At 39.7% G+C, this 25,445-nt stretch overlaps 1 protein-coding gene and 1 long non-coding RNA gene across 4 annotated transcripts; one reads left to right on the top strand and one right to left on the bottom strand.

Moving 5' to 3' along the window:
* Window positions 1-161: 161 nt before the first annotated feature.
* On the top strand, window positions 162-23,449 carry LOC119894376 (peroxisomal succinyl-coenzyme A thioesterase-like). 3 transcript variants are annotated; one of them, XM_038707085.1, is made up of 11 exons: window positions 162-289; window positions 7,859-8,060; window positions 8,172-8,271; window positions 9,368-9,558; window positions 9,830-9,999; window positions 18,243-18,362; window positions 19,087-19,169; window positions 19,326-19,416; window positions 20,238-20,318; window positions 22,916-23,057; window positions 23,145-23,449. In XM_038707085.1, the coding sequence occupies exons 2-11, from the start codon at window positions 7,865-7,867 to the stop codon at window positions 23,279-23,281; spliced, it is 1,311 nt and encodes a 436-aa protein (XP_038563013.1). In that variant the 5' UTR covers window positions 162-289; window positions 7,859-7,864; the 3' UTR covers window positions 23,282-23,449. The 3 variants fall into 3 exon arrangements, with proteins under 3 accessions (XP_038563013.1, XP_038563014.1, XP_038563015.1); XM_038707086.1 differs by having other exon boundaries at window positions 163-269; XM_038707087.1 differs by lacking the exon at window positions 162-289 and having other exon boundaries at window positions 7,912-8,053.
* LOC119894377 lies at window positions 14,378-17,878 on the bottom strand. Its single transcript, XR_005442914.1, has 4 exons — window positions 16,443-17,878; window positions 15,490-15,685; window positions 14,624-14,747; window positions 14,378-14,435 (listed from the first exon to the last, which is right to left on the bottom strand). It is a non-coding gene; the product is annotated as an uncharacterized LOC119894377 (long non-coding RNA).
* Window positions 23,450-25,445: the final 1,996 nt, after the last annotated feature.

Below are 25,445 nucleotides of genomic sequence, written 5' to 3'. Positions count from 1 at the left end.
GGCTGCTTCTCTCTCTTCAACTGAAGTGAAATGAATCTTGTGTCCAGACAGAGTGATGTCGTTGTTTGAGGATACTGAAGCTCCACCTGTGGGTGGGCTGAACTTCGGGCAGTTCAGTAAAGCTCAGCTGACCGTCGGTCTGTTGGAAAGTTTGATCAACACTCCCTCAATCACTGTTTTGTATCCTTACTCTGACGAGTTTAACACCAGGCGATACAGACCAAAATCAACTGACAAGCGACAAATCGGAAGACAACAGCTGCTCTAAGGTCTGTGCTTGAAGACACAGGTAATTTAAGGAATCATTATATAATTCATAGTTTGTTTTTTTAACAATGTCTTCATTGATCTTTATGAAAAAAATAATGTCATTGTGCAGTACAATGCATTACAACTTCTATTGAACAAGTGAACCCAAGCTTTAAAATGTTTATCTAAGTGGGAGACCCTGCTGCTTTTCCAGCCTTTAGTGCACCTATAGCCTCTATTATTTCAGCCGCACTTAGTTGTTTATCCAGGATTTTCTCACTTACCTCAGATGTGTATTCTGATTTATCATGGTCATAGACATTTTAAAATATGGTATTCCCATTGGCATCTTCAGTTTAAGTAATTGCCCTTTCTGTTTCCTGTTGTTTAATCCCCCATACAAGAAGTCTACCGGGCTTTTCTCCCTGATTGTAAAATTGTTGTTTGAGTCTCATTAAGTTTGCAGCAGAATTATCATATGTAATTGCATTATATTGAGTTCTAAGAAGTAATAATTCTTTGGAGATATCACTTTCATTTTGTCCATCCTGCAAACTCTTATTTTCAAGTGTTTTGATTTTGGATTCCAGATCTCTAATTATTTCCTGTGCTTATTTTGTTTTCCTACTTGTGTAGCTGATAATTTGACCTCTAATAAATGCTTTAAAGGCATTTTATCTAATGGTGGCCATTGTCTGGGATGTGTTAATCTCAAAGTAAATATCAATTTGTTCTCCCACAAATTGCAGAATTTTTTTTTGTCTCACATCCACTTGATTAGAAATTTCCATCAAGGACATTTACTTATTAACTTTACCTCCACATATTCAATAGATACAGCTGCATGATCCAAAATGAGTTTACTATTATATTGACAGCCTTTGATATTAGAAAGAAGTTCTGCTGACACCAAAAAGTAGTCTATTCTAGAGTGGCTTTTGTAAGTGCTCGATCAACAGGAAAATTCTTTCTTTGATGGATTCAGGTGTGTTTCCATACATCCATTAAGTGTAGTTCTTTCATAAAGTGATGCATTACTTTCCTAGTTTTCATGTGAGTGTTATCCACTCCAGAGGACCTATCGTTACTTAGATCAAGAACACAATTCCCATGCAATAATATATTGGCTTGTTCGTGTTGAAAGTGTCAAAAATAAATTGTTGTAAAAATGAGCAGTGTCATCATTTGGTCCGTATACATTGACTAAATTATGACATGTAGAACGAATATGGCCCTGTATGATTAAAAATCTACCGTTAAGGTCCTTTGTTACATTGTCAATCTGCAGTGGAATAGATTTATGTATTAATATTATTACATCTCTGGAATTAGTGGAGTATGAGGATGATAAAACCTGTCCTGGCCATGAATGTTAAAAAGACATTTGCAATGTAACCACATAGAACAGCACTGTTACCTGTTAATTTCTAAAACATCTGGCTTCTGTATGACTTCTAAAGTACACTTACTCAAGTACTGTACTTAGCAACAAATTTGAGATACTTGTACTTTACTACTCTTCAGAGCGAAATATTGTACTTTATAATCCAGGGTTGTCACTTTCCTTGTAGTTGCCATACCACATGTTTTTTATTGTGAGCCAGGTTCGGTTGTGATGAAGAAGTTTCAGAGACTGATGAAGACTTAACATTGCATGGTTTATTGAGCCCGGTCGAGGAGTTACACATCGAATGCCAACACCAAATCTGAAGGATAAGATCTTTTGGTCCATTTGATGTTTCTGTCTTTCCCCTAGTCCCTGTAGGTTTCTCTATTAGGTCATCTAGCCTAAACCTAGATCAACCAAATCTATCTGATGTTTAGATTCCACTGCTATGTCATATTGGAATCTATTACTATCCATAAGTGGTACTCTAATCTGTGGAGCCAGTAAGTTCTTGTACTTCTCAACCTGGACAGATTCCCAGAGAACATGGCTATCTGCTAGCCTGAAGCCTGAGCTACGTCTTTACCTTATCGGTCTAACTGTTCCCTCCCTAACAAGGACAGTTACATGAGATAAATAACTACAGCTGGAAGGTCAGTGAACACTTGTGGCATCAGCTAATGACTCTGTCCCTGTCTTACTTTTCCCTGTTACATCAGTTAAGCCCCCTAAGAATATTCTTTAACACCACACATTGTCTTTCAGCCCAGCCCTAGGAACACAATATAGGGGAGAGCTCACTTCACTCACTGATCTCAATCTTCACCTGGTTTGAGGCTGTTTGGTTGCTCCGGCACTCATTTGCAGCGGGTGGCATGAATCCAAGTTGCTCTTTCTGCCACCTTCACAGCTGTTTCTGTCGTCAGCAGTATGTGATAAGGGCCGTGCCACCTGCGATTCCTCCACCACTATCTAGTCCCCAGGCTCCAAATGACGCAGTTTCTTCTCTACGACCTTTGGGATGGCGTGTTTCGCCAAACAGGGTTTCAAAAGGACTGAGAGCCCCTCTGCCCTGATGTGCATTAAAACAATTGGCAAAGCCTTTGTCCATGTAAAACCTGTTTCTTCACAACATTTAATGTTTGTTTTTAAATGTGCCATTCTCTCTCACTACTGCACCTCCACTAGCAGGATGAAGCACAATGGTGTCTCAGATTTTTGCTAGGATGTCAGTTCCATGAAATCCATTTATAGATGGTCACATGGTTTATCTGGAGATGGATGTGCCGCATGTGGAATCTGAATAGCTCTCCTCAGATTGTTAGTTGCACACATTTTGCAACTTTAACAATTTCTTTGGGAGGGGTTATAGAAACCCTTTGTGAACCAGTATCAGTTCAGTTCCTGTGTCATACTCCCTTTTGATACGTGGTCTACTATGTGTCAACTTAGCATTATAAGGAAACAGATACTTAGACATGCATGGCTTCTCATCTGGGCCATACCACACAGCATTTTCCAAACAGCTCTCCCCTCTGGAGATGCTCTCATTTGTAATTCTTGCAAATCAGCTGTAGGAGTCAATGACGAGTCATTTAAAACATTACATTGAGAGATCAATGTCTGTTTTGCTGCAGTCTTTGCTGCAAGGTCTGCTCTGCTCTGGCAGTCCCCTGTGAGATAGAATCAAGATTGTTAGTGTGAGCATCACATTTACACACAACAGTTTTCTTAGGCAGCAGCACAGCGCCAAGAAGTTCAACAACCAGTGTGTGATAATAATAATAATAATCTTTATTTATAGAGCACTTTTCAAAAACATGTTACAACGTGTTTTAACAAGTGCAAAGACAATAAAACAAAGATAAAAACAAGATACATGATAAAGGTAAGAAAACACTTAAACTACAATACAGTTAAAAGAAAAGATAAAAAATCCTGAGCAATAGGTTTGACTGTTGATAAACATGTTAAAAATGTTGTTTGCCCACAATCTTCTAAAATCACGAGTCACACCCAGATTTTTCAGTTTTATCATTTTCATATGTAAATGCTTCTGTCAGTGCAAATAATTCTGCTGCTTGTGCAGAATTATTTCAAGTTAGTGGCTTTGCCACAATTGTCTCATGCAAAGTTGTTACTGCAAAACCTTGATTCTTACCAGTTGCTGGATCACGTTATGCTGATCCGTCCACAAACAATTCTGTTTTGTACTTTTGTTGGAGGTGTCTCCTGTAAATCTGTCCTTGGGGAGCAGGCCTCTGTTATCACTGCAACACAATCATGTGACTATCCTTCATCTAGAGTTGGGAGGAGAGTGGCAGGATTTAGCACAGTGCATCTTTTAACAGTAATGTTAGACATATCAAACAACACAGTGTTGTATGTGTGGCTGTAGAAAGATTAGATGTTTTTTGTTCAAGCAAAATCATTGACACTGCATGTGGAACCATGTGATGCAATGACTACTCTTTCTGCTGCTGCCCCAGCTCTCAGGCAGTTTGGCGATGATATCCAGGGAGACTATATCTTTAGATAATGCATCACGGAGGTGCCCGGGCCCCAGAACAATAACTTTAATAAATTTAAACAAAGTTTAGCTAACTGATGAGTTTCATCTGGCTTGATCGATAGATATAAGTAGAGTATCGTCTGCATAACAATGAAAGTTTATGGAGTGTTTCCTGATAATATTGCCTAAAGGAAGCATATATAAAGTGTACAGGATTGGTCCGAGCACAGATCCTTGTGGAACTCCATGACTAACTTTGGCGTGCATGGAGGACTCATCGTTAACATTGTCAAATAAGTTGAGATCCCAACGCTCTGGCTATTAGGTTGCAAAGAAGAAAACTGGAGCCTTTCTTCCTTTAGTAACAACAGTGAGTGAGAAAGGGGAAGTGCAACGTACTTCCATCTGCAAAACACAGAGCTTAACAACGCTATAAGCAATATATTGAATAATGATTGAAAGAAAGATATTTGATATAAACACGATATGATGTTGATTGAAAATCAGGATATCTTATTGATATTGAAGAGGAATAAATTGAATTGATCTTCTGATTGTAAAATAAATAATGAGATGGGTGTAACGGTCTTATGACTATGAGTCATTGGGAGAGAAGGGTCAGCAAGGGGCCAAATAAGGCCATCTTTGGACCAACTTACGGATGAACAATCTATGTGACAGTAGTCACATAGTAGTAGTAGTAGTCACATAGACAGGAAATGGGTGGTGAAAACCACAGAGTCCAATGATTCATCGGACTCTGTGGTTTTCTCTCTCTCAGCTGCAACCAGGTCTTAAGACTTTAGGGACAATTTGAGGGCTTTGGACAAAGCCTCAAGTTTCTTCAAGACACTACAGCTCAGCAGAGGAGGAAGGATTTTCAAAGATATCAAAACACTCAAGCTCAGCTATCATAATCAGGTTTTGAATTTTAGATATTTTATCATTTAATATTAATCAGTTTAAGTTGTATGCTTGCCCTTGCTTAATTTTGCAATTAAATATATAATCACTGCATTTAAAGTACCAGTAGTAGACATTGGATTTATTTCTTCACTAAGGTAATAATTCAATAGGTAGTAAGTATAAGTATGTTTAACATCTCTAAGGTTCTTATAGGTTGTTCTAGCCAACGAAATTAACTTATCCTTGGGGCCTATTTTCCTGGCCACTAAATACAACCCTAGCAACTATACCAAGTGCACTGATCAATGAGAAGAGAGCTGTCGTTAACAGGCGTGGCTGAGGTGATTTTTGGCTCTAGGGCTATTCAGTCAGGTGCCATTTCAGGGTAAGTAGGGTAGGCGTTCGGAAGAAGACAGTTAGAAGCTAGGCGAATCTCTTTGACACCAGCTTAAACAGTCCTTAGTTATACGTAATAAGGTAATACCCATAGGCCTAAGCCCTAAGACGGAGAGCTGGTCCAGTACCTCCTGAACAGAGGTAACTTGGGATCTAACAACATGTACAAACTGAAATCTGTCTGAATTGCATCAGACAAGTCCTTTGTCTGATGCGATTAGGTCATTTCACCAGTGCTGTCTCTGTGCTATGATGAGCAATAAATCCTGACTGAAAATCCTCAAATAAACTATTGCTCTGTAGAAAGTCACACAGCTGTTTAGCAACTGCTTTCTCCAGAACCTTAGAGAGAAATGGAAGGTTAGATATAGGTCTATAGTTGGCTAAAACATCTGGATCAAGTTTGGGCTTTTTCAGAAGAGGTTTAATTACAGCTACTTTAAAGTACTGTGGTACATAGCCTGTTGATAAAGATAGGTTGATCATATCTAGTATAGAGGTGCTGACTGAGGGTAAAACATCTTTAAGCAACCTAGTCGGGATGGGGTCTAAGAGGCAGGTTGATGGTTTAGATGAAGAAAGTATTGAAGTTAGTTGGTAAAGATTGAGGGAAGCAAAACAGTCTAAACATATATCTGGTTTTACAGCTGTTTCTAAGAGTTAAGAGATAAGTTGGTGCCAGTTGAGGGCAGGTCTTGGTGAATTTTGTCTCTAATTGCTAGAATTTTATCATTAAAGAAGCTCATGAAGTCGTAACTACTGAGAGCTATGGGAATACTTGGCTCAATAGAGCTGTGACTCTCTGTCAGCCTGGCTACAATGCTGAAAAGAAACCTGGGGTTGTTCCTATTTTCCTCTAAAAAATCCCCTACAATAATAACTTTGTCCGTTTTAAGAACTAAAGTTGACAAAAACTCTGCAAATTCAGATAAGAATTCAGAATACGGGCCAGGTGCTCGGTACATTATAACGAAGAGAAGTGGTTGCAGTGATTTCCAACTTGGGTGCGAAAGACCAAGAACAAGGCTTTCAAATGAGTTATAGTTTAGTTTAGGTTTAGAGCTGATTAGTAGGCTAGAGTTGAAGATAGCTGCAACTCCATCTCCTCGGCCTGTGCCTCGAGGAATGTGAGTATTAATATGACTGGGAGGGGTGGATTCATTTAGGCTAACATATTCTCCATCACCCAGCCAGGTTTCAGTAAGACAAAATAAATCAATATCATAATCTGATATTAGTTCATTTACTAGTACACCTTTAGAAGAGAGAGATCTAATGTTTAAGAGTCCACATTTAACTCTCCTATTCGTTTGCACTATTGCTCTTGTGGTTTTAATTTTTATGAGGTTTTTATGCACAGCTCCTCTTCAGTTTACCTTTGATTTAAATAATTTCGATGGGACAGACACCGTCACTATAGGGTTTTCACTAAGTAACTCCTGAAACCGGGAGTCATTACCGCCGACGTGAATACCAATCTTACTGTGAGTGCTTATGCAGAATTACTGTAAGAGTAAGGGTTTAGCGGACAGTTGGCCGCTATAATGTCAAATCTAACAATTTTAACTGCTATTTAGCGAGAGCAGCAAAACACGGTACCGACACACAAGCACCGGAAACGGAAATGAGTCAACACGCTTGCCGCAGTACATTAACCCAAACTTTTTCAAGCCTTTCAAGCCGTACGCAGTTTCTGCCCATGGTGCCTAAATGTTCACATAATTTGCTCAACCACTATCATCCCCAAAAGGTTCATTTACTTGTTTCTTTGTCTCTAATTTTGGGATGGCTCTGAATTGCTTAAAATGTGTTTTTGGCGAGAAGGCTTTTTACTTTTTCCCATTTGCAGTGATCACGAGCCCCCCAAAAAGGTTTCTGCGTCTTAAAAGTCTAAAACATTTTTCCTTGCCTGTGTCGCCAAGTGCTTGCTCATGGTGGGAATTGTTAGGTCTTTGTAAATAATATCACAAAGAGTACGGTCTAGATCAGCTCCATTTGAAAAGAGCATTGAGGTAATTGTTGTTGAATTGAATTGGCTGCCTATTTTCTTGATCTAGTTTTTGAAGTTGAACAGCTGTTGCGTTGCAGTCTGTGGTAGCGGTGGTACTGAAGTTCTTCCTTTAACCAATCTGTATATGTTGTCCAGTCTGTTCAACGATTTTCTCTTTTCAGTTTCTTTTTCTATTTACAAACTCTTTAAATTGTCTGACACTGGTTTTAGGAATTTCAGCAAACATGAAATGCCATCACATTAATCACCATCTTCCATTATTAGGAGAGAAATGTTTCTTGTCTTACCTCTAGTGGTATCAGTCCTCTCAGTCATGTAGTTGTGGTTTATTACTTTTCACTTTTCTTCATTTTGACATAGTGGCATCTGTCTTTATTTATTTTATCTGTCTGCTCAGTTCAAGATGGACAGGAAGCAGTTTTGTGTTAATCTGCTGGTCCAGCCGTCCAGAGGGCTCGTGGATGAGAAGTTCATTGTCATGGTCCAGAACATCAGATGTGGTTTCCAGCTGACCGTCCACGCCCTCCATCATTGTGAAGATGGCCACACCTGGGAGGCGTTTGGTCACTACACTGCCAACACCACGGGGACTGTAAACAGTACATAGTTTATTTCCTGGACCTAGAAAATCTAGTGAAATTAATTTAGTAATGTTTGTATCAACAGCGTTTGTGGATGCTTGTCTCATTTTTAATGGCTTCACTTTACAGTTTCAGAGGATCCCAGTCTGGGCGGGACATATTCTGGGGCAGAACCGATGGGTCTACTGTGGAGCCTTAGACCCGCCCCAGGCAGCAATCAGAGACTCAGGTATGCCAAAGAGGACAGAGCTGTTCAGATGATGTTAATCAATACTAGGGCTGGACAATAAAACAATAACAATAATTATCGCGATTTATTTTTTTTCAAAAACAATACAACAAATGTCTATGAAGATTCTCAGTCATCCAGGTCATAGTTATCCAACGAAGGTTAAAATCAAGGGCAACTGGACTTGGTTGAAGATACTGGAAGACGTTTCGTCCCTCATCCAAAGGACTTCTTCAGTTCTGACTGACTGGCAGGGAAACTCAGCTATTTAACCTCAGTGGGGTCGTTATCCCGGGTCATCGATACCGCTGGTTCGTTAGTGTTCCTTGTTGCTGTGACGACAGTCGTTACAGTCGTTAAGACTACCTGTGGCCAAGACTGAACGACCATCGTTGGTATCTTCACCTGAGGCCAATAGGTTACGTTTGTTGAGTTTCCTGGGAAGTGATGAAAGGACAGCATTGTAAATGTTGTAAGTCTGTTCCATCCATCTTCTCTGAGAAGATGGATGGAACTCTGAGAAGATGGATGGTTTGAAAGAGGTGTCAAGGAAGCCATCTACACCAGGGTTGAGAAGCCGTCATTGAAGTCCTTTGGATGAGGGACGAAACGTCTTCCAGTATCTTCAACCAAGTCCAGTTGCCCTTGATTTTAACCTTCGTTTTATTTTTTATTTTACTTGAAACATACACTATTAGGAATTATTTTTTATTAAGATGTTTATTTTGTTGAGGAAAAAGGACTTTTTTACTTATGTTTACTCATCTATATTTGTTGACAAAGATTTTATTCTAATTGTTTTGAATGTTCTACCTCAGATTTGTGAAGTTATCCACTGTTTGGCCTCAAGTGTTGCCCATAAAGAAGAGTTTAAACCACAATTAACCATCAGGTTTCTTCAACTAACTCACTTAGAAACAAAAATCACCCTTTAAACTCGAAAGAAATAACAATTTGATACTTATTGTGATAATTATATATATCTAAAGATATGAAACTTTTTATCGTGATAGCATTTTTGGCCATATCGTTCAGCCCTAATCAATACCAAATAAATTATCATTATCAGAGTCAACTCTTTCCCATCATCACTCAGGTTGAGGAAGGTGAACGTCCAGACTCCCATGGAGGTCAGAATCTCAGTGTACCAGGGTCACCAGACTGAGGGCTTTATGGATCAGGTGCCGCTGGCCAGTGTGGTGGTGGAGCGCTGGTACATGGCGCCCGGCGTCTGCAGAATCCCCATCAGAGAAGGCAGTCTCACTGCGACCCTCTTCCTACCCTCAGGTAGGACTAGAAAGGAGCCTGGAGGGAGGTGTCCTGCTCAGGTGTGACATTCTGAGCAACACTGACCAATAGACTACCATTAAGCATGAAAGGTAAACAAGTTCAGCACAAAGTAGTTGCGACTTAATGGTACTGTGGAATGACCAAGCGAAAAATGAAGGCAGGAAATACTCAAAAAGGTTCTATCGAATAAAGCGCAGAGTTGCAGGAACGTCAGAAATGTCCAATATCATTGTTGTGTAAACTGTAAACAGTTTTTGGTGTTTTGAAGGACCAGGACCTTTCCCGGGCCTCCTGGACTTGTGGGGGGGTGGAGGGAAGTTGGTGGAGTACCGTGCAGCGCTGCTGGCCTCACATGGATTCGCCTCCCTGGCCCTCGACTACCTGACACCTAAAATCACCATGGAAACTGGGAAGATGGCGGACAACCAGTACTTTGAGGTAAACCTGATGAATGTCTAAACTGCAAACATCTAATCAATCTTATACCCCAATAACTGTAGTTATGTCCATTAGGGAGCAGCAGAACTCCACAACTCTCTACATTAAAACATTAGCTAACAGCTGCTTATCCATTCTAAACTTTTGAAGCCCTAATGTTTGTTTTTGTAGTTGCATAATAGTGTGGAGGTTTGTAAGTAATATGGTGTTGACTTTTTCTATTTTTCTATACATTGAATTGTTATTTAACACATAGATTGATGTATGAAATTGAAGTATGAAAAATCTTTTGAAACACGTTGTGTTCGTTATGATGCATCCTTTATTTATCTATTGATAAACAGCAAGATTTGAGAACATTTCTGTCTCTCAATGCATTTTATATATTTTTTTTTGTTTGCATTCAGTATACAGTAATCTACACCCATCAATTATAGATCTTTCTGGGAAGATATATTATTGCTGATATAGAGATATTTTCATTTAAGCTTAAGCTCCATATATAGTATTCAATTAAATTCAAAGAACTTTATTTATCCATCATTCATGCCGAGCATCAGTGTGTGTACTGTTCCACAAACACAGCACAGCACAACGAGAGGAACATCAATAGTTACAGTTAGTGAACAAACATCAAACGAACAATATGAGTAAAAAACTAGAGTTATTTACATTTTACATATATTTACATATATTACAGACAGACAACACTGTAATACTGAAGCTGTCATTTATGTGAAACAGCAAAGCTAACTTTACTCACCTGTCCAGCAGAAACAGACCAACCTCAGTATCGGTTTTTACTCCTTTCAAATCTCGTAGATTTATCCAGCACTGAAACCCCTCGCCTGGTCATATAAGTTATCTCACAATTCCTCATACTTTTCCCTCGGTGGCTGTTTCTCAGTCATCTTCACAGCTAAAGTCCTGCAATGAGTCCAGCCCAAACCTTCCACATTGCATTTTTTTAATTTGCAACCAGATGATAACATGAAAGTTTCATCTTCACAATAAACAGTCTGACATTTGGGAAAAAGAGTCCATCCTGACTGCGTTTGAGCACCAAGCATCATCGATGTAAAACACAGTCCGGTTGTTTGGGCCGGTTGGATCGTGGTCTGCTGCTCTTTAATCCAAAAACCCTCTTCCAATGACTGTACTCATGTCAGAGGTAATACGTGTTTCGGCAAGAAAGAGAACATGAAAAAGATAGTATTAAAAATAGATAAATAACAGACATAGCCTACACACAGATGAATGAGTTAATCAACCATTCATAGGAATGGAAATGTGAATGAATGTTCTGTAATATTGATGTGATTGGTGCAGACTAACAAGTCACCTGGCTTCTCAGTATGTAACACAATTTCCCTGATGAAGTTGCCAGCATTTAAATTTGTTTTTGCAAGTTAAACATAAAAAAAATAATTATAAACTAATATCAAGTTATATTATACATTATATAAACCATCATCATTGAGAATAAATATGTTTCAAATATAATAATAAAATGAATGATCTCTTTGTTTTTGGCAATAAAAGTTAAAAATCACCATTGACAAAAAAGTAAAGCTCCATATTGACCGACCACCCCCCTGTATCTGCATGAAATGGTTTAGTCCTGCCTTAGCGCACACATCTGTGACGGTGTTTAGATGCGGCAGAAATACAGTAAATAAAAACCAAAATCTGGTTTTCAAAAAAAGGAAAAAGACAAAAGAGTGAGAGGAAAGATAAAGGAAAGCATGTCAATCTGGAACCCAGTTTTTACCCAAGACAGGTGGGTAGCCTTTAGTCTGTGAGTCTGTGGGGATTTCTCTCTCTCTCTTGCTCTTTTTACCATAACAAAAAAAGACAATGAAATATTTTCAAACGCAAATTATTTTCTCACATAATGATCATTATGAAATAAATAAAATAAAAAAACACCTTCCTGTCTGTACTGGATGCTGGACAGCAGTTTACCTCAACCTGCATGTAAGTTACAGACTATATTAAAATAATTCAGTTTGATACGTTCATTTAGATCGAATTATGGCCGTTAAATGACATCTAGAGATACAGACTTTATTATTCCCATCATGAAGGGCAATTTATTTGAGAAGCAAATAGTGAACTGCATCCTGTATGCAGACATGCATGTACAAATCACCAGCAGTAAAACCTTTAATTAGAGTTATGTAAAGCTTTTGATGGGACAGTTAAAGGCAGTGTAGGTAAGTTTGAGAAACTAGCCAGAAACTGCTGGATTTGAAAAATATCCAACAGAGAAACTCCCACCCCCTCCCTTCTGTGCTCCTTCCAAAGCCACGCCCCTAAAACACGTGAGCGCGCGTTGCCGACACCGCTGGAGGACGAGCACAGTGTGATGAGCAGCACATCAGAGGTAAGAAAACATCTAACTTTATCATTATGAAAATAAACAACTAACCCAGCTGTTAGTTATCACTATCTAGCTAGCATGTTAATATTGGATAGGTTTAAAAAGACTGACTTTGATTCAGTAACGAGCTGGCTAGCTAACTGTTAGCAACAGGTAGCTGTGCTAACAGCTGCGGTAACATTGGGCAAAGCTAAAAACAGATTTTATACTCAAATACGCATTTTCTCATTACCATCACTTACACTACACCAACGTGAATTTCGTGTTAGACTCATAACATGTACGTGGTTTTGCATTTTGGAGCTTCCACATTGACAGCATTATTGTCACTGATGAGGACTGCACCTCAGAGCCAAGCACAGACCGGGACAGGCCCGGGGTCGAGGCGAAGCAGAGGAGGGAGGGCTGCCAGGGTCCGAGGAAGAGGAGGCAGGACAGAGAGGACGAGGTGCAAGCCGAGGAGCACATCTTCTAGGACCTGCATCGAGCTTCACACTCCAACAACAGGTATATGTATATATATCCATCCATCCTTTGTCAACCGCTTATCCTGCGTACAGGGTCGCGGGGGGCTGGAGCCAATCCCAGCTGAAAGGTGTGAGTGTGACTGGTTGTTTGTCTGTGTGTGGCCCTGCGATGGACTGGATTTCCTAATATTAAAAAATACACTCACACCTAAGGACAATTGGAGAGACACCAATTAACCTAGCCTGCATGTCTTTGGACGGTGGGAGGAAGCCGGAGCACCTGGAGAGAACCCACGCGGACACGGGGAGAACATGCACGCTCCACACAGAAAGGCCGGGGAAACCGGGGTTTGAACCCACGACCTTCTTGCTGTGAAGCGACAGTTCTAACCACACACACACACACACACACACACACACACACACACACACACACACACACTTTTTATTGTTTACTTGTTATTGTTTCAACTACTAACTACAGCTCTGCTTCAGCCATTGGCTCATGTACATTGTGTACATTATTTATGTACATTGACCTGCTGTGTAACGTGGACACAGAAGTCCTGCTAGAGAACAACAAACCTCTGTTCAATAAAAATATCTGATCAAGTTAATTAATGCTTTGGCCTATTACACCAGTCTTTCCAATTTGGGGTTCTAACAACTATATATTCCTTTACAGGCCAGAATCTGAGGATGGTGGACAACATCCAGACTCCTGTGTTTCCATGCACCACACATGTCTGATCTTCCAGACCCAGGACAGAGTAACAGACAGTTCAGTCAGGCAACGTACAGACAGTTTGTAGTGTGGCAGTGTGGCGCACTTAGACACAGAGTCGTGATACTGAGTTGCTGTTTCTGGAAGATATGCAACTGTTATCCTGATCCACCAGGACAATACAGAGGTTTAAACCTAGCAGGGTGGAAGATGTAATAACACAAATAATTCCATCCACTGTGTGGATGAATACCTGTATTATTATATTTTTGTTTTATTCCCAGGAGGGTAGAAAAAATAGAAAGTATATTTTCCCTATTCTGGATATTTTCATTCTTTTTTAAATAAAACATTGAAAATGATAAATGCCTTTTCTTTACACTTGCAGCAAAACAACTACATTTATGTCTTATGTCTCCAATACTGACATCCAAATATGGTACAACACTTGTTTATTATTATATACTACTAAAACTACAACCTATATCACAAATATACTTTTTAAACATCATTAGAAATATGTATATAGAGGAAGACACAAGGTGTGTCCAGACGTGTCTTGACTGATCATGAAGACAGTTCAGACTTTACTCGTATCGCTGCTGTGGAGATGATTAAATATATCACAATCACCTCTGCAACACAGTTGGGGCAGAGACACCTGACTGAACCCCATGTTAATGGGGATCATCAGGTCTCCTGGTTCTGCTTCTAAGCAGCTCCTCAGTAGTAGACAACCGTTGGAGGAGGAGGAGGAGGAGGATGGCACTGTGGAGGTCTGCGATGTAACTGAAGTCCTTCTCCACCTTCAGTGAGTACAAGCTCCACTTCCTGGACTTTTTTGTTGTACACCTTGTTGTACCTGATAATACAAAAAGGAGGATCAGCTTAGTGAAATATTTGCAATACCTGACATTTTTTAATGTAATTAGCATTAGCACATAAAATACAATCAACAATAAATCAACACCATCTATCTGTATTTCTCATACTGTAAAATTGTTTTGACTCATCAGTAAAATGCACAGGAGTAATAAAAATGCAACATACTGAATTGTGTCATCAGCTTTTCTCCTGGCTGGTCTGTGGACACGGTGGTTGTAATCCAGGCCAGCCAGCATGGTCCAATCAGCGTATACTGGTGAGAAGCACAGGGCTATGAAAGACTCCAAATCTGCAGGTGACCCGAGGGCACAGTAGAAATAAAACAGACAGTATTTTTTACTTCTAGTAAAATAAGTAATGGCATAACTGCACCAGTAAAAGGGTTTCACCCAGTAGGTTTAGCTATGAACAATGTCAAACTATGTAATAAGTAGCTTATACAACAGAAATGCAGATACTAGGGGACTTTTTGCCAGCGTTGTTTATGTACACTAACGTTGTGTAATGTCTTTCAACACAGCTACATCACCACATTTGTAAAAAATATCTTGTTCAAAGATATAACAGACTAACATACAGTCAAACAACGCTCGCAGACACAAGATCATCTTAGTATAACAATGACCCTAGGTGGTGAGCAGGGTTTTAAAGTAACTTTTTTGATCACCAGCCAATGTGATCAGAATTTCCACTAGCCAAATTTTTTTCCGGTGAAAATAAGAAAGTGCCACTGAATGCATTTGATCATTTTATTAACATTGTTGGCATGCTATGTAGTGTATGAACTCTTTTGCCTGGTAGTCATTTGTGTACGTCTCTCCTATCTTCAAGCCTTTCTTCCTGTCCACCCAGAAATTAATTTTTGTGTAAATGAAGCCACTGTTAGCGCCTACAACACAGTACATTTCAGTGAGATTTCGTTTTTTTGAAACCCCCAAACGTAAAGTTTCATCTGTGTCTATGGAAGCACTCTGAATCGTATTAAATGCACTGTTTCTGAAACATGTAAATAGTAACGTTAATTCACTTACTCACACATCCATGCAAAGTCGGACGTCTTCAATAAAGCGAGGCTTCTCCCAGCAAGGCTCTCTTCAATACGACCTGTCTTGGCAGTTTTAATCCTTAGGCTCTCCTGATGACTTCGGGGACACTCATGGTCCTTTACTGCCTCGACTTTAAAGTTATTCGTTCCCACCACAGTTCTTTCGCGTACATGCGGCAATCCTGACAAAACATGACGACATTTTCATGATCAAACACAAGCCATTCAGCCATTTGGCATTAAATTTTCTTTTCTTCGTTTCTCTGTCCTCATCCCCTGGCTCGTTCCTCTTCTCGCCCCCAGAAGTCTGTCCCAACTACCACCGCATTTATTTTAATCTCAACTTTTTACTTTACTAGCTAACTCCCTCCTCTTTCAGTCTATGCTCCCTGCTCTGGCGCCATTCGCTCTTATTCTTCCTTGTGTTTTCTGGTGGACGCTCCGTTCGTTTCCATGGTTTCTCACGCTGGTTTCACTGCAAACTGCACGCAGCCAAGGGGCGTATGAAACGTCATCATGTAGCATTACGGCACAAGGTTCATGGGAAATGTAGGAAGTACTGCCAGGGTGACCAAGAACAGAAACTTATTTATCATGCATGTAATGCCTCATGCGTCACCGGCCAAACTGGCTAGTAAGTTTTTATTAACACCCGCCAAAATGAATTTTAATTTAGAACCCTGGTGGTGAATAATTAAACGTCGCAGTCTACACCTACACTGTCTTATCTAACGTTAGCGTCGGCAAACACAGCTCTCAGCTGCACTGCTGTTTTCCAACTCAGCTACAGTTAACGTTACATATAATTCATCATCTCTACTCTGGTTCGCTCCACCAGCCTGCACTCGTAGCTGCCATTAGCTGTTTGCTAAGTAGGTAGCTACATTGGCTACCGATGAAAGTAACAAATTACCATCAAAATGAAAAAAGCCAGATTACCTGTCCAGCAGAAATGAAGCGACCACGGCGTAACTTCAGCCACTTGGGGTACCTCAGTTGTCACCGTCATTGAAAAGCCACGTTGACATTACCTCCAATCTGACCGGAGAGAGCTGCACGTGTGCAAGTGTGCAGCTCCTGTAGCAGCAGGGCTGGTAGCCATGGCAGTGAGGGAGAGTGACAGTCAGCCAGCCAATCATTGCATTCGGTCCGAATGAAAGGAGTGTTTACTGCAGCACTGAGAGGACTACAGACAGACGATTTTTATACTCTCTTTTTCAGAGCACCTAACTTTTTAATATATATTGGTGTACAAAGACAGTTTCAACAAATATGTCAAATAGCGTTTTAGAAACATCTTGCCTACCCTGCCTTTAAATCCTAGAGAAGTAGTGAAAACAGCTGTGAAGAGGGAGTCATACTTTATTTTTTTGGGAGTATCTGTTTGACCTACTTTTTGACCTCCTCATCCCCCTCCCCCGCACGATGTCTCATGTTATAGATGTGCAAAGATATTTTCTGTTTTCTGTTTCTTTCAAAGTGAAATTAAAATTAAAAGAAGACTATTGAGTCTAGGTCTTTATTGATTAATCTGCCGATTGTTTTGTCAATTAACTTATAAACAAATTTTTGAAGAATGACAATTTTATTTAGTGTCTCGAGGATGACAAATTAAAAAAAAATTGAAACAAATGTTTCTTGAAAAATAGTAAAACCCCAACTAAATCTGAAGCTAATTGTTTAGTCTTTGGTCTTCCTTGATGTTTTCTTGACTATCAACAATCTCCACTAGCATTAGAAACCTTTAGGAGAAAACACAAGTAGCCAATCACAGTTCTTATCTTGTCTGCACCTCCATAGCCAAAAATATTTACATGTTTGAGGAGGCGCGTCTCAGTTATATGTGAAGCCTTAATCTAAATACAATATACTACTATCTATAACTTTAAATAATAAAACATAAATTGCACTTTAGGTCCAAAGATTCCTAGCAAAACATACAGAAGTTTTGGGAAAATTGGGGCTCCCTGAGGTCGGGGCTCAGATTATTAAGTGCGATTTTCATACTCCATGTATTTAAAAAAATCTTGGCTGCAGATACCAGGATGTGTCTCTCTTATCTGTGTGTCTGTTTATGTGTCAATAAACCGGGTTCAGAGGTTTATTCACCTTTACAGGGACACTCATTCACAGACTGCTCAAATGTTGAAATTAAAGATAAGTGGAGGAAATGTCATTCAGAGTTTGACACAGACAGACAGTTTTTGTCAGTGTAACCTGATGTAAACCTGATGTATTATTTTTACTACAATTATACTTTATTATTATCAGATCATTATAAAAAAATGCAGCATAGGGATTGACACTCTAGTGCTTTTTTATATGTAAAATCTTAAAATCAAAAATTAACCTCAATTGTGTAATATAATCATAACTGTTACCTAAGTTAACAGCCTGGCAGCAGCATCAGTTTTGATTGCCTGCAGGCAGCAGAGGTTTTTGACTCATCTCTAAACACAGACAGCTGCTATTGTCAAGCAAAGTTAAAAACTCACAATTTACAATCTTGCCTTACAGGACTTTGTGATCTATACAACATACTGGATATTAGATAAAAGAACCAGCACGTTTGTTTTTGTGAATTCTCACAATGATTTATCCTCTAAAATAGTGATCGCAATCTAAAGGATGAAACTCCATGCAAACTGAAGCTTATCATTTCTTATCTTCCTGTTCCACAAAATGTTCCAAGCCTCTGTGTTACAGCTGTTTCTTTTCTGACATGTTCTCTTGCTGCAGACGGCTTATAGAGTCCTGGAGCAGCATCCTCAGGTCCTCGGCAGCAGGATTGCCATGATGGGTCTTTCCTTTGGCACCAGTATCACCTTAAAAATGGCTGCATATTCTCAAGTTATAAAGGTAAGACAACAACAGCTAAAAGTTACTTTCACCATCTTGAGGTAGCTTAAAGTCGCTCTGTTAGTTTAATTAAGGTAGTAAGATATTTGCCACCAAAACTGACTACATACAAAGATCTGGGACAATTTACTTTGGCTCTGCAAGTCGCTTTGATTCCATTGAAAATTCTTGATTTCAGTCTGAAATGTCTCCCTGTGACAGCGGCATTTCTAACACTGTTCAGTATGTTGAATGTCTAGTATTTCTGCTCAGTGTTATGGCTGCTCATCAAGCTCTGAAGATCAGATTATCGTAGAAATTGTCTGCAAGCACTGAGACATTTAATAAATAATAGCCTACACAAACACTGCTGAGTTGAAGAATAAAATACAGCATATATATTGTAGAATATGGAGATGATACCTACATCAGCCAGAGGATATGCCTCCTCCTCTGTTCAGCAATGTAAACGTTTTATAGCACTTTAGGAAGTACATTCTGATTGGCCATCTCCCAGGAGTTAACAGTTTAATCCAAAGACAATGAACACAGTATACTACAAGCTGAACATGCAGTGATCACAAGCTTCTCAAACTGTTAATTGAACCGAACTTATTTGTCCCTTATCAGGTTTCTGTCTCATTTAAACCTGCGTAAACCTCTATAAGTGTGTGTGTGTGTGTGTGTGTGTGTGTGTGTGTGTGTGTGTGTGTGTGTGTGTGTGTGTGTGTGCGCGGTCTTCCAGCTCAGGTGTGCTGTGTGTATCAGTGGGAGTCATGTGCAGCCGATTGACAGCTCTGTGGAACAGATGATGACTTACTTTAATGAGTAAGTTGATCTGCCGTCATTTACTTTACTTTACTTTTTGTTCAAAACTCAGGTGTTGTCTACACGGATATTTTAATAACCGATAATTCAAGTCTGATTCATTAGTCAGAATTTGGGAAGTTGAAGAATTATTATTATTATTTTTTGGCCAAATAGAAACGCTGAGAAGATTTGCATCAATGAGGAGAACCAGATCTGGCGAGATGTGCTGCTGCCCATTCCCACCGACCCCATGCTCAAAGTGGATGTGAGTACCACCAGCCAGAATTTCTGTATTTTTCTTATACAGTTGTTCAGTTTTGTAATTGTGTCTTTTGTTTTTTAAGAATCAAACCTGGAACATTGCAGCTACTAGCGTGTATAAAACCAATACAGTGTAGGTAAAGACAAAAATAGGAAAAGAAAAACATTATGAAAGGAAATGGACGGGGTAAAAACAAGGGTGGAAAAACTCCAGGTGTCTGTCATGATGTGCATGCCAACTAAGCATAATGTACATTTGCATTCTTTACTTTAATACTGTATTGTTGACAGTTTGACAACAATACAGTCAGGTTTTGTAGCTTTGGTTACTCATCTAACGTGTTATTGAGTTTTTTTCAACTATATGTGTTTTAATGTCTTTGCCAAACTGTATTTTGTAGTAGCATACAAGTGCCACAAGATGGTGATGGCTACATGTAAAGCACCATGTGGGAACTATGCCAGTGACTGAAGTTTCCACAGCACCTCCTGAAAATGTTTCCCACTAAAAAGGCTTGTTAGAAAATGAAGGGACTTGAAATGGATACAGGAAGTTTGCATTAACCTACCTTAATGCAGCAACAAATAGTAAACTGGGGCAGATCAGAAAACAAGAATGCTTCATATTAAAATATGACCAAATATATTTTAACCAAACAGAGAGATTTAGAAATAAAGGCCTGCTGCACTCTGCAGCTGAGGTGCTACGGCCGCTATTTGATACACACATAAATTATTACACAGGAGACGTCAGTGATGCAAAAATGTTTGAATCTGCAGCCGGTGATAAAAGCTGAAATGTTGCTACTGTTTGTCTCTGAGCAGGTGGGACGACTCCAGTGTCCACTGTTGCTGGTTGTTGGTGAGGACGATCAGATGTGGCCCGCCTATGAGTCTGCACAGGACGTGAGTTTACTGACACGACAACATCCTGTGCAGTGTTACCCCTACTATTGATTTGGGGGGGCGGCCCACCCCATTGTTGTTCTGGTGTTTACCGATGCTGCTTCGGTCCACTCTGTGTCTGTGTTTCAGCGAGGGAGGCGCTGCTCAGCGGCTCCTCCACAGACACACGGCGTCATATCGAAGACGGCTCAGAAGAGCTCATCAATACAACAAACTCTCAGAACTGCAACCACATTTTCAGATGCAAAACACAAACTCGTTACTGACTGCTTGACTGTGTGGGCGGATTGAGATATTCCTTATGTAAGTTATGTCTGGTCAGGCCTTGTAAACAAGGAGGAGTGCTGCAAACCTGTGAGTATCCTCTGTTAAACCCACTTATACCGTGTGTTCAGCAACACATGGAGGACCTGTTTGATAGGGGGAAATTCACAGTAGGGGAGACCGGGCATGGTTGTAACATGGGGAGAGTTGTAACAACACCAATTCCACCAATTAGAGATAGAAGTTATGTGATCATTTCAGTATTTACTTGCTTCCTCCCCAATCAGTCATGCTAGTGATCAAGTCTGGAAACAGGTACATTCAGAATATATAGAGAAAAATAAATTTTTTTCAGCAAGACTATTTTTTGCTTAGTATTTATACTTTTGCAGGTAAAATTGTTTGACTTATATTAGATTGAAATGTAGTTTTTTAGGCAACATGTGGTGCATTTTTTCCCTTTCTCATTTCAAACTACTATGCTAAAACAGCTAGCTAAACATTGGCTGATAGGAGAGGCTTGGGTTGTAACACATCTTTAAAAAGTGTCACAACCATACACTATACATAAAACTAGGGACTTTCTTGATTTTAATATTTTACAGAGTGCCCTTTGCAGTCTGGGCCCACCAAGCCTGCACTCTGTGACACCCCGTAATCCAGCAATCTAAAAAAACTATTCAGCGATCAGTGACGCTGCGTTGGTGTTTGACAGGTGAGCCTCGTAGGTGGGCTGATTAATCAGTGACGATCCGAGTCAGACAAACACACTGAGCCATGAGACTTTTTGTTGGCGCAGCTATGCAGCTACCAGAATTACGGCGTCTCTGCCGTTGTACGTCATTAATTAATTATTACTATTAATTATTATTACTGTTACAGTGAGAGAGACACATTGTGTTTTTTTTATCATATAGTGTGGCATCTATTTTTGCTTCTTTTGTCTTATTGTTACAACTTATCCCAGTATGTGTTATAATCTACCCCGGTATTGGGGTAGGTGGTAACAATGGAAGACAATGCATTTGACCTCAACTCACGAGATCTGTGAAATTCTTGTAGAGGTTTGAATTGGTGCCATTTGTAGTGAACAAATGTGGGTACTTTGTATAAAAGTTTGAGAACTCTAGCTACAAAATTCAGTGAGGTATCGTTGCTGAAGCAAAAAGTGTTACAACCATACCCGGTCTCCCCTACATGTATTACAGCAATGCGTTCATTGTCCCCTAAATAGTTTTGTAGTATTTTAACATCCTACTGTTGCAATACATTTAATGTGAATTGTTTCCATTAATAATTGCACATACATTTGAATATTTCTATATGCGGATTTGCATGATAAAATCTCATCAATGTTGATTGAATTTAATATTTTCTTATTGATTACCGATCAGCTGCAGTGTCCAATCAATATAACAGCAACTCAATAAGGGGGCGTCGATCACATAGACTGTATATAAGAATGGGATGTAGTCATCGTGACGTCACCCGTTTGTTTGTGGACTGCCGTTTTGAAGCCTCAAGCTTGGCCGATAGGGCGCCGCAACGTTAAGGTTTTTGCAACCAGTGGCACCGGACGTGACCATATTTGGACTGTGGCGCCAACGGCCTTGTGTGGAGCTAGCTAGCTTGCTTAGCTAGGTGCATCTGTAATTCATGTTAAATGTTAAATTTTAACAGGGCTGATAACTTTGTTAGATGCCAGAACGGACCAACTTCAGGTTCAAGTGAGGAACGAGGAAACGACAAATAAGAGACTTGAGAAGCACCCTAAAATGCAGAAACAGATGAGGACACGGACAAAACAGACAAACAAGTGGACTAAAACCAGAACAAATGACAACAGACCTGGATGGAAGAAACAGAACACATGTGAAACCTAAACGGGAAACAACAAACTAGTAACCAAAACTAAGAAGACACAGAACTAAAAAACAGAACTAGACCAAACATAAAAGTGTCACAAGAATAAACAAGGCAGAATAGAAGAAACACAAGACATGGAACAAAATCCCCAAACCATGATACAGTAATTATCCATTTTTAAAGGATGTTTTCCAGATTGAAGACAGGTTTGAATTTATTTCCATAATTTCAAAGATCATTTTTTAAGACTTTTGAAAATCTGATAATTTTTTAAAGACTTTTGGTCTTGAAATTTAGTGTCTGTTCTGCAAAGACTCCTTTCAGTTCTGAGATGACAGCAACAAAAACGATATTAGAAATACATTAATTCCAAATCGTATCCAAAGAGTGCAAATTAAAAAAGGGAAACACATCATGAAACCATTTGACAAATATGAGATTATATTTTTTTTCTTCCTGTTTTCCAGATTATGGAGATGATGGAAAGGGCGGGCAATAGCCACCTGCTGACTGTCCTGTCGTACCCGAACACAGGTCATCTGATTGAACCTCCATACATCCCACACGCCCGAGCCAGCTCCTTCAGATCAGTCTCCACACGTGAGAAGAGTAGGTTCAACTTCAGATCGGTAAGCTGTGACAGGAACTCTCCAAAATTAAGGCTTTTGACATTTCAGTTTCCTGTTGTCTTTCCAGTTATGGCTCTGTGGGGCGGAGAGACGGTGGCACATTCTCGTGCTCAGGAAGACGCCTGGAGGAAGACGCTTGTATTTCTGAGGGAGAATCTGTATGGCGGCACAAACCCTGGTGCAGCTTTATTTTCCCACCTGTAACCAAGCCCCTTGAGGCAAATTTGTGATCCGTCATATTGGGCTATCTAAACTGCCTTGACTTGACACAGTAATATAGAGATGTTGCCTGGGGCCGGGAAATGAAGTGCTTTTAAAGTAATAAAATCGTAATGTTGATTCTTTTATAAACTGGTTGTCAAAACATCAAAAGTGATATGATCTTTTTTCTTGGTATTGTTCGTAGTTGCTGCTGCATTTTGTACAGATTTGTGAATTGTTTTTAATTCATTCCAGTTAAGACCAGTAAAGCAATCTAAAAATGAGGAAAGGACAGCATGCATGATGGACTCTATGTCTCTGAATAGCAGATATGAAGAGATTTTTAGGAATAATTCTTAAAGGTTCTATGTGTAACTTTCAGAAAACCCTGACACCATTAACTAAACTGTAGTCAGAATCCTGCTGCTCATGCTCGTAGGCTTGAAGCATCATCGTGGGTATCAGCCAAAACAGTGATGTAACATACAGAGGAGACTGAGCATTGAAAAGCACACAGAATGTTGGAAAATAAATTACATCATATTTAGAATAACATTACTATCTACACTTTATTAGGTACACCTGTTCAATTGCTTATTAACACAAATAGCTAATCAGCCAATCACATGGCAGCAGGTTTAAACCAAACATCAGAATGTGGAAGAAAGGGGATTTAAGTGACTTTGAACATAGCATGGTTGTTGGTGCAAGATGAGCTGGTCTGAGTATTTCAGAAAAATTTCCGAAAACTAAGGCTACAATTCGCACCAAAATTGGACAATAGAAGATTTGAAAAATGTTGCCTGGTCTGTTGAGTCTCGATTACACCTGCAACATTCAGATGGTAGGGTCAGAAATTGTCATAAACAACATGAAAGCATTGATCCATCCTGTCTTGTATCAACAGTTCAGGCAGGTGGGGGTGTAATGGTGTGGGCGATATCTTCTTGGCACACCTTGGGCCCCATAGTACCAATTGAGCATCGTTGAGTTTTGTTGCTGACCATGTCCATCCCTTTATGACCACAGTGTACCCATCTTCTGATGGCTACTTCCAGCAGGATAATGCACCATTTCACAAAACTCAAATCATCTCAAACTGGCTTCTTGAACATGACAATGTTCAGTGAACTCCAACGGCCTCCACAGTCACCAGATCTCAATCCAATAGAGCACCTTTGGGATGTGGTGGAACGGGAGATTTGCGTTATGTAAAAAATTATTATCATCAAGTTATACCCCCCTGTGTTAGTTTTTATTAGGCTTATAGTGTAAGGTTTTCAGCTAAACTTGTTTTAAACGGATTAATTTGCCTGCAAATGTGTAAGGTTTGTGTTTAAACTCTAAGAGCAATGGTTTCAAAATGTTGGGTATTGTTGAGAAAGTTGGATAAGAATGAATAAGGAGAAAGAATGGGGGCCCAGCTGTAGGTGCATCAAACACCGGCTAAATACACTGCGGTCAGGTGGGCTCACTTGACAACAGTGTATTTTGCAGTGGTTAAAATATAATTCATAAGAAAAGCAATTGCCAGGCGTAGAACACAAAGGGCTTTCCAAAAGAAACTAAAATACAATGGAAATACAAAAAAATCAATCATAACAGCATTAAAACAAGGCAAGATCAATTTGTCATCATTTCTATGCATGGAGATGATTTCATAGATTAGTTATAGCCCAAAGACTGACACTTCTTTAAAATAACACTTGCGTAGAGAGGAACATAGTAGTGTATGACATGATCCCTGTCTTTCATACCAGCTAGATCATCACTGCAAATATCCTGGAAAAACCGGGTAAATGATTTCTAGAAAAGAGTAGGAACCCTGGACCCATCGGCTAACGCCACAAAGCAACCAACACCAGCCCCTGCCATGCAGCCAAGCCACAGCCAGTCATTGGCGTGATTTGCAAACAGTAAGCTTGTCAGGATCATGGAGTCAATGATCCACATAAAATATAGGAACATTATAGATTGTAATGGCCCCAGCCTTGCATCACTTTGAGCTAGTAGAAAGCAATTGTTAGTTATATGCTGGCAGCCTATGACAGAGATACACTTATCAACATCAGAAAAGGATGCGCCGAGTCTTCCAATTAACTAAACCACACCAGATGGACAAAACACCACCACATGCAGTGCTATCACCCCATGAACAGAGCTAAAC

Source organism: Micropterus salmoides, unplaced genomic scaffold, assembly GCF_014851395.1.
Source record: "Micropterus salmoides isolate LMB-PRFRI ecotype aquatic unplaced genomic scaffold, ASM1485139v1 Ms_hic_scaffold_8, whole genome shotgun sequence".
In the NCBI taxonomy this organism is placed as follows: Eukaryota; Metazoa; Chordata; class Actinopteri; order Centrarchiformes; family Centrarchidae; genus Micropterus; species Micropterus salmoides.
This window is presented reverse-complemented; position numbering and strand designations above follow the sequence as displayed.

What these genes read in the sequence shown, in the direction of transcription:
- LOC119894376 (XM_038707085.1), top strand. Translation starts at nt 7,865, where the DNA reads ATGGACAGGAAGCAGTTTTGTGTTAATCTGCTGGTCCAGCCGTCCAGA. An exon ending in GACCCTCTTCCTACCCTCAG is followed by an intron (nt 9,559 to 9,829) that starts GTAGGACTAGAA and finishes GGTGTTTTGAAG; the next exon opens with GACCAGGACCTTTCCCGGGC. An exon ending in AGTCTCCACACGTGAGAAGA is followed by an intron (nt 23,058 to 23,144) that starts GTAGGTTCAACT and finishes TTGTCTTTCCAG; the next exon opens with TTATGGCTCTGTGGGGCGGA.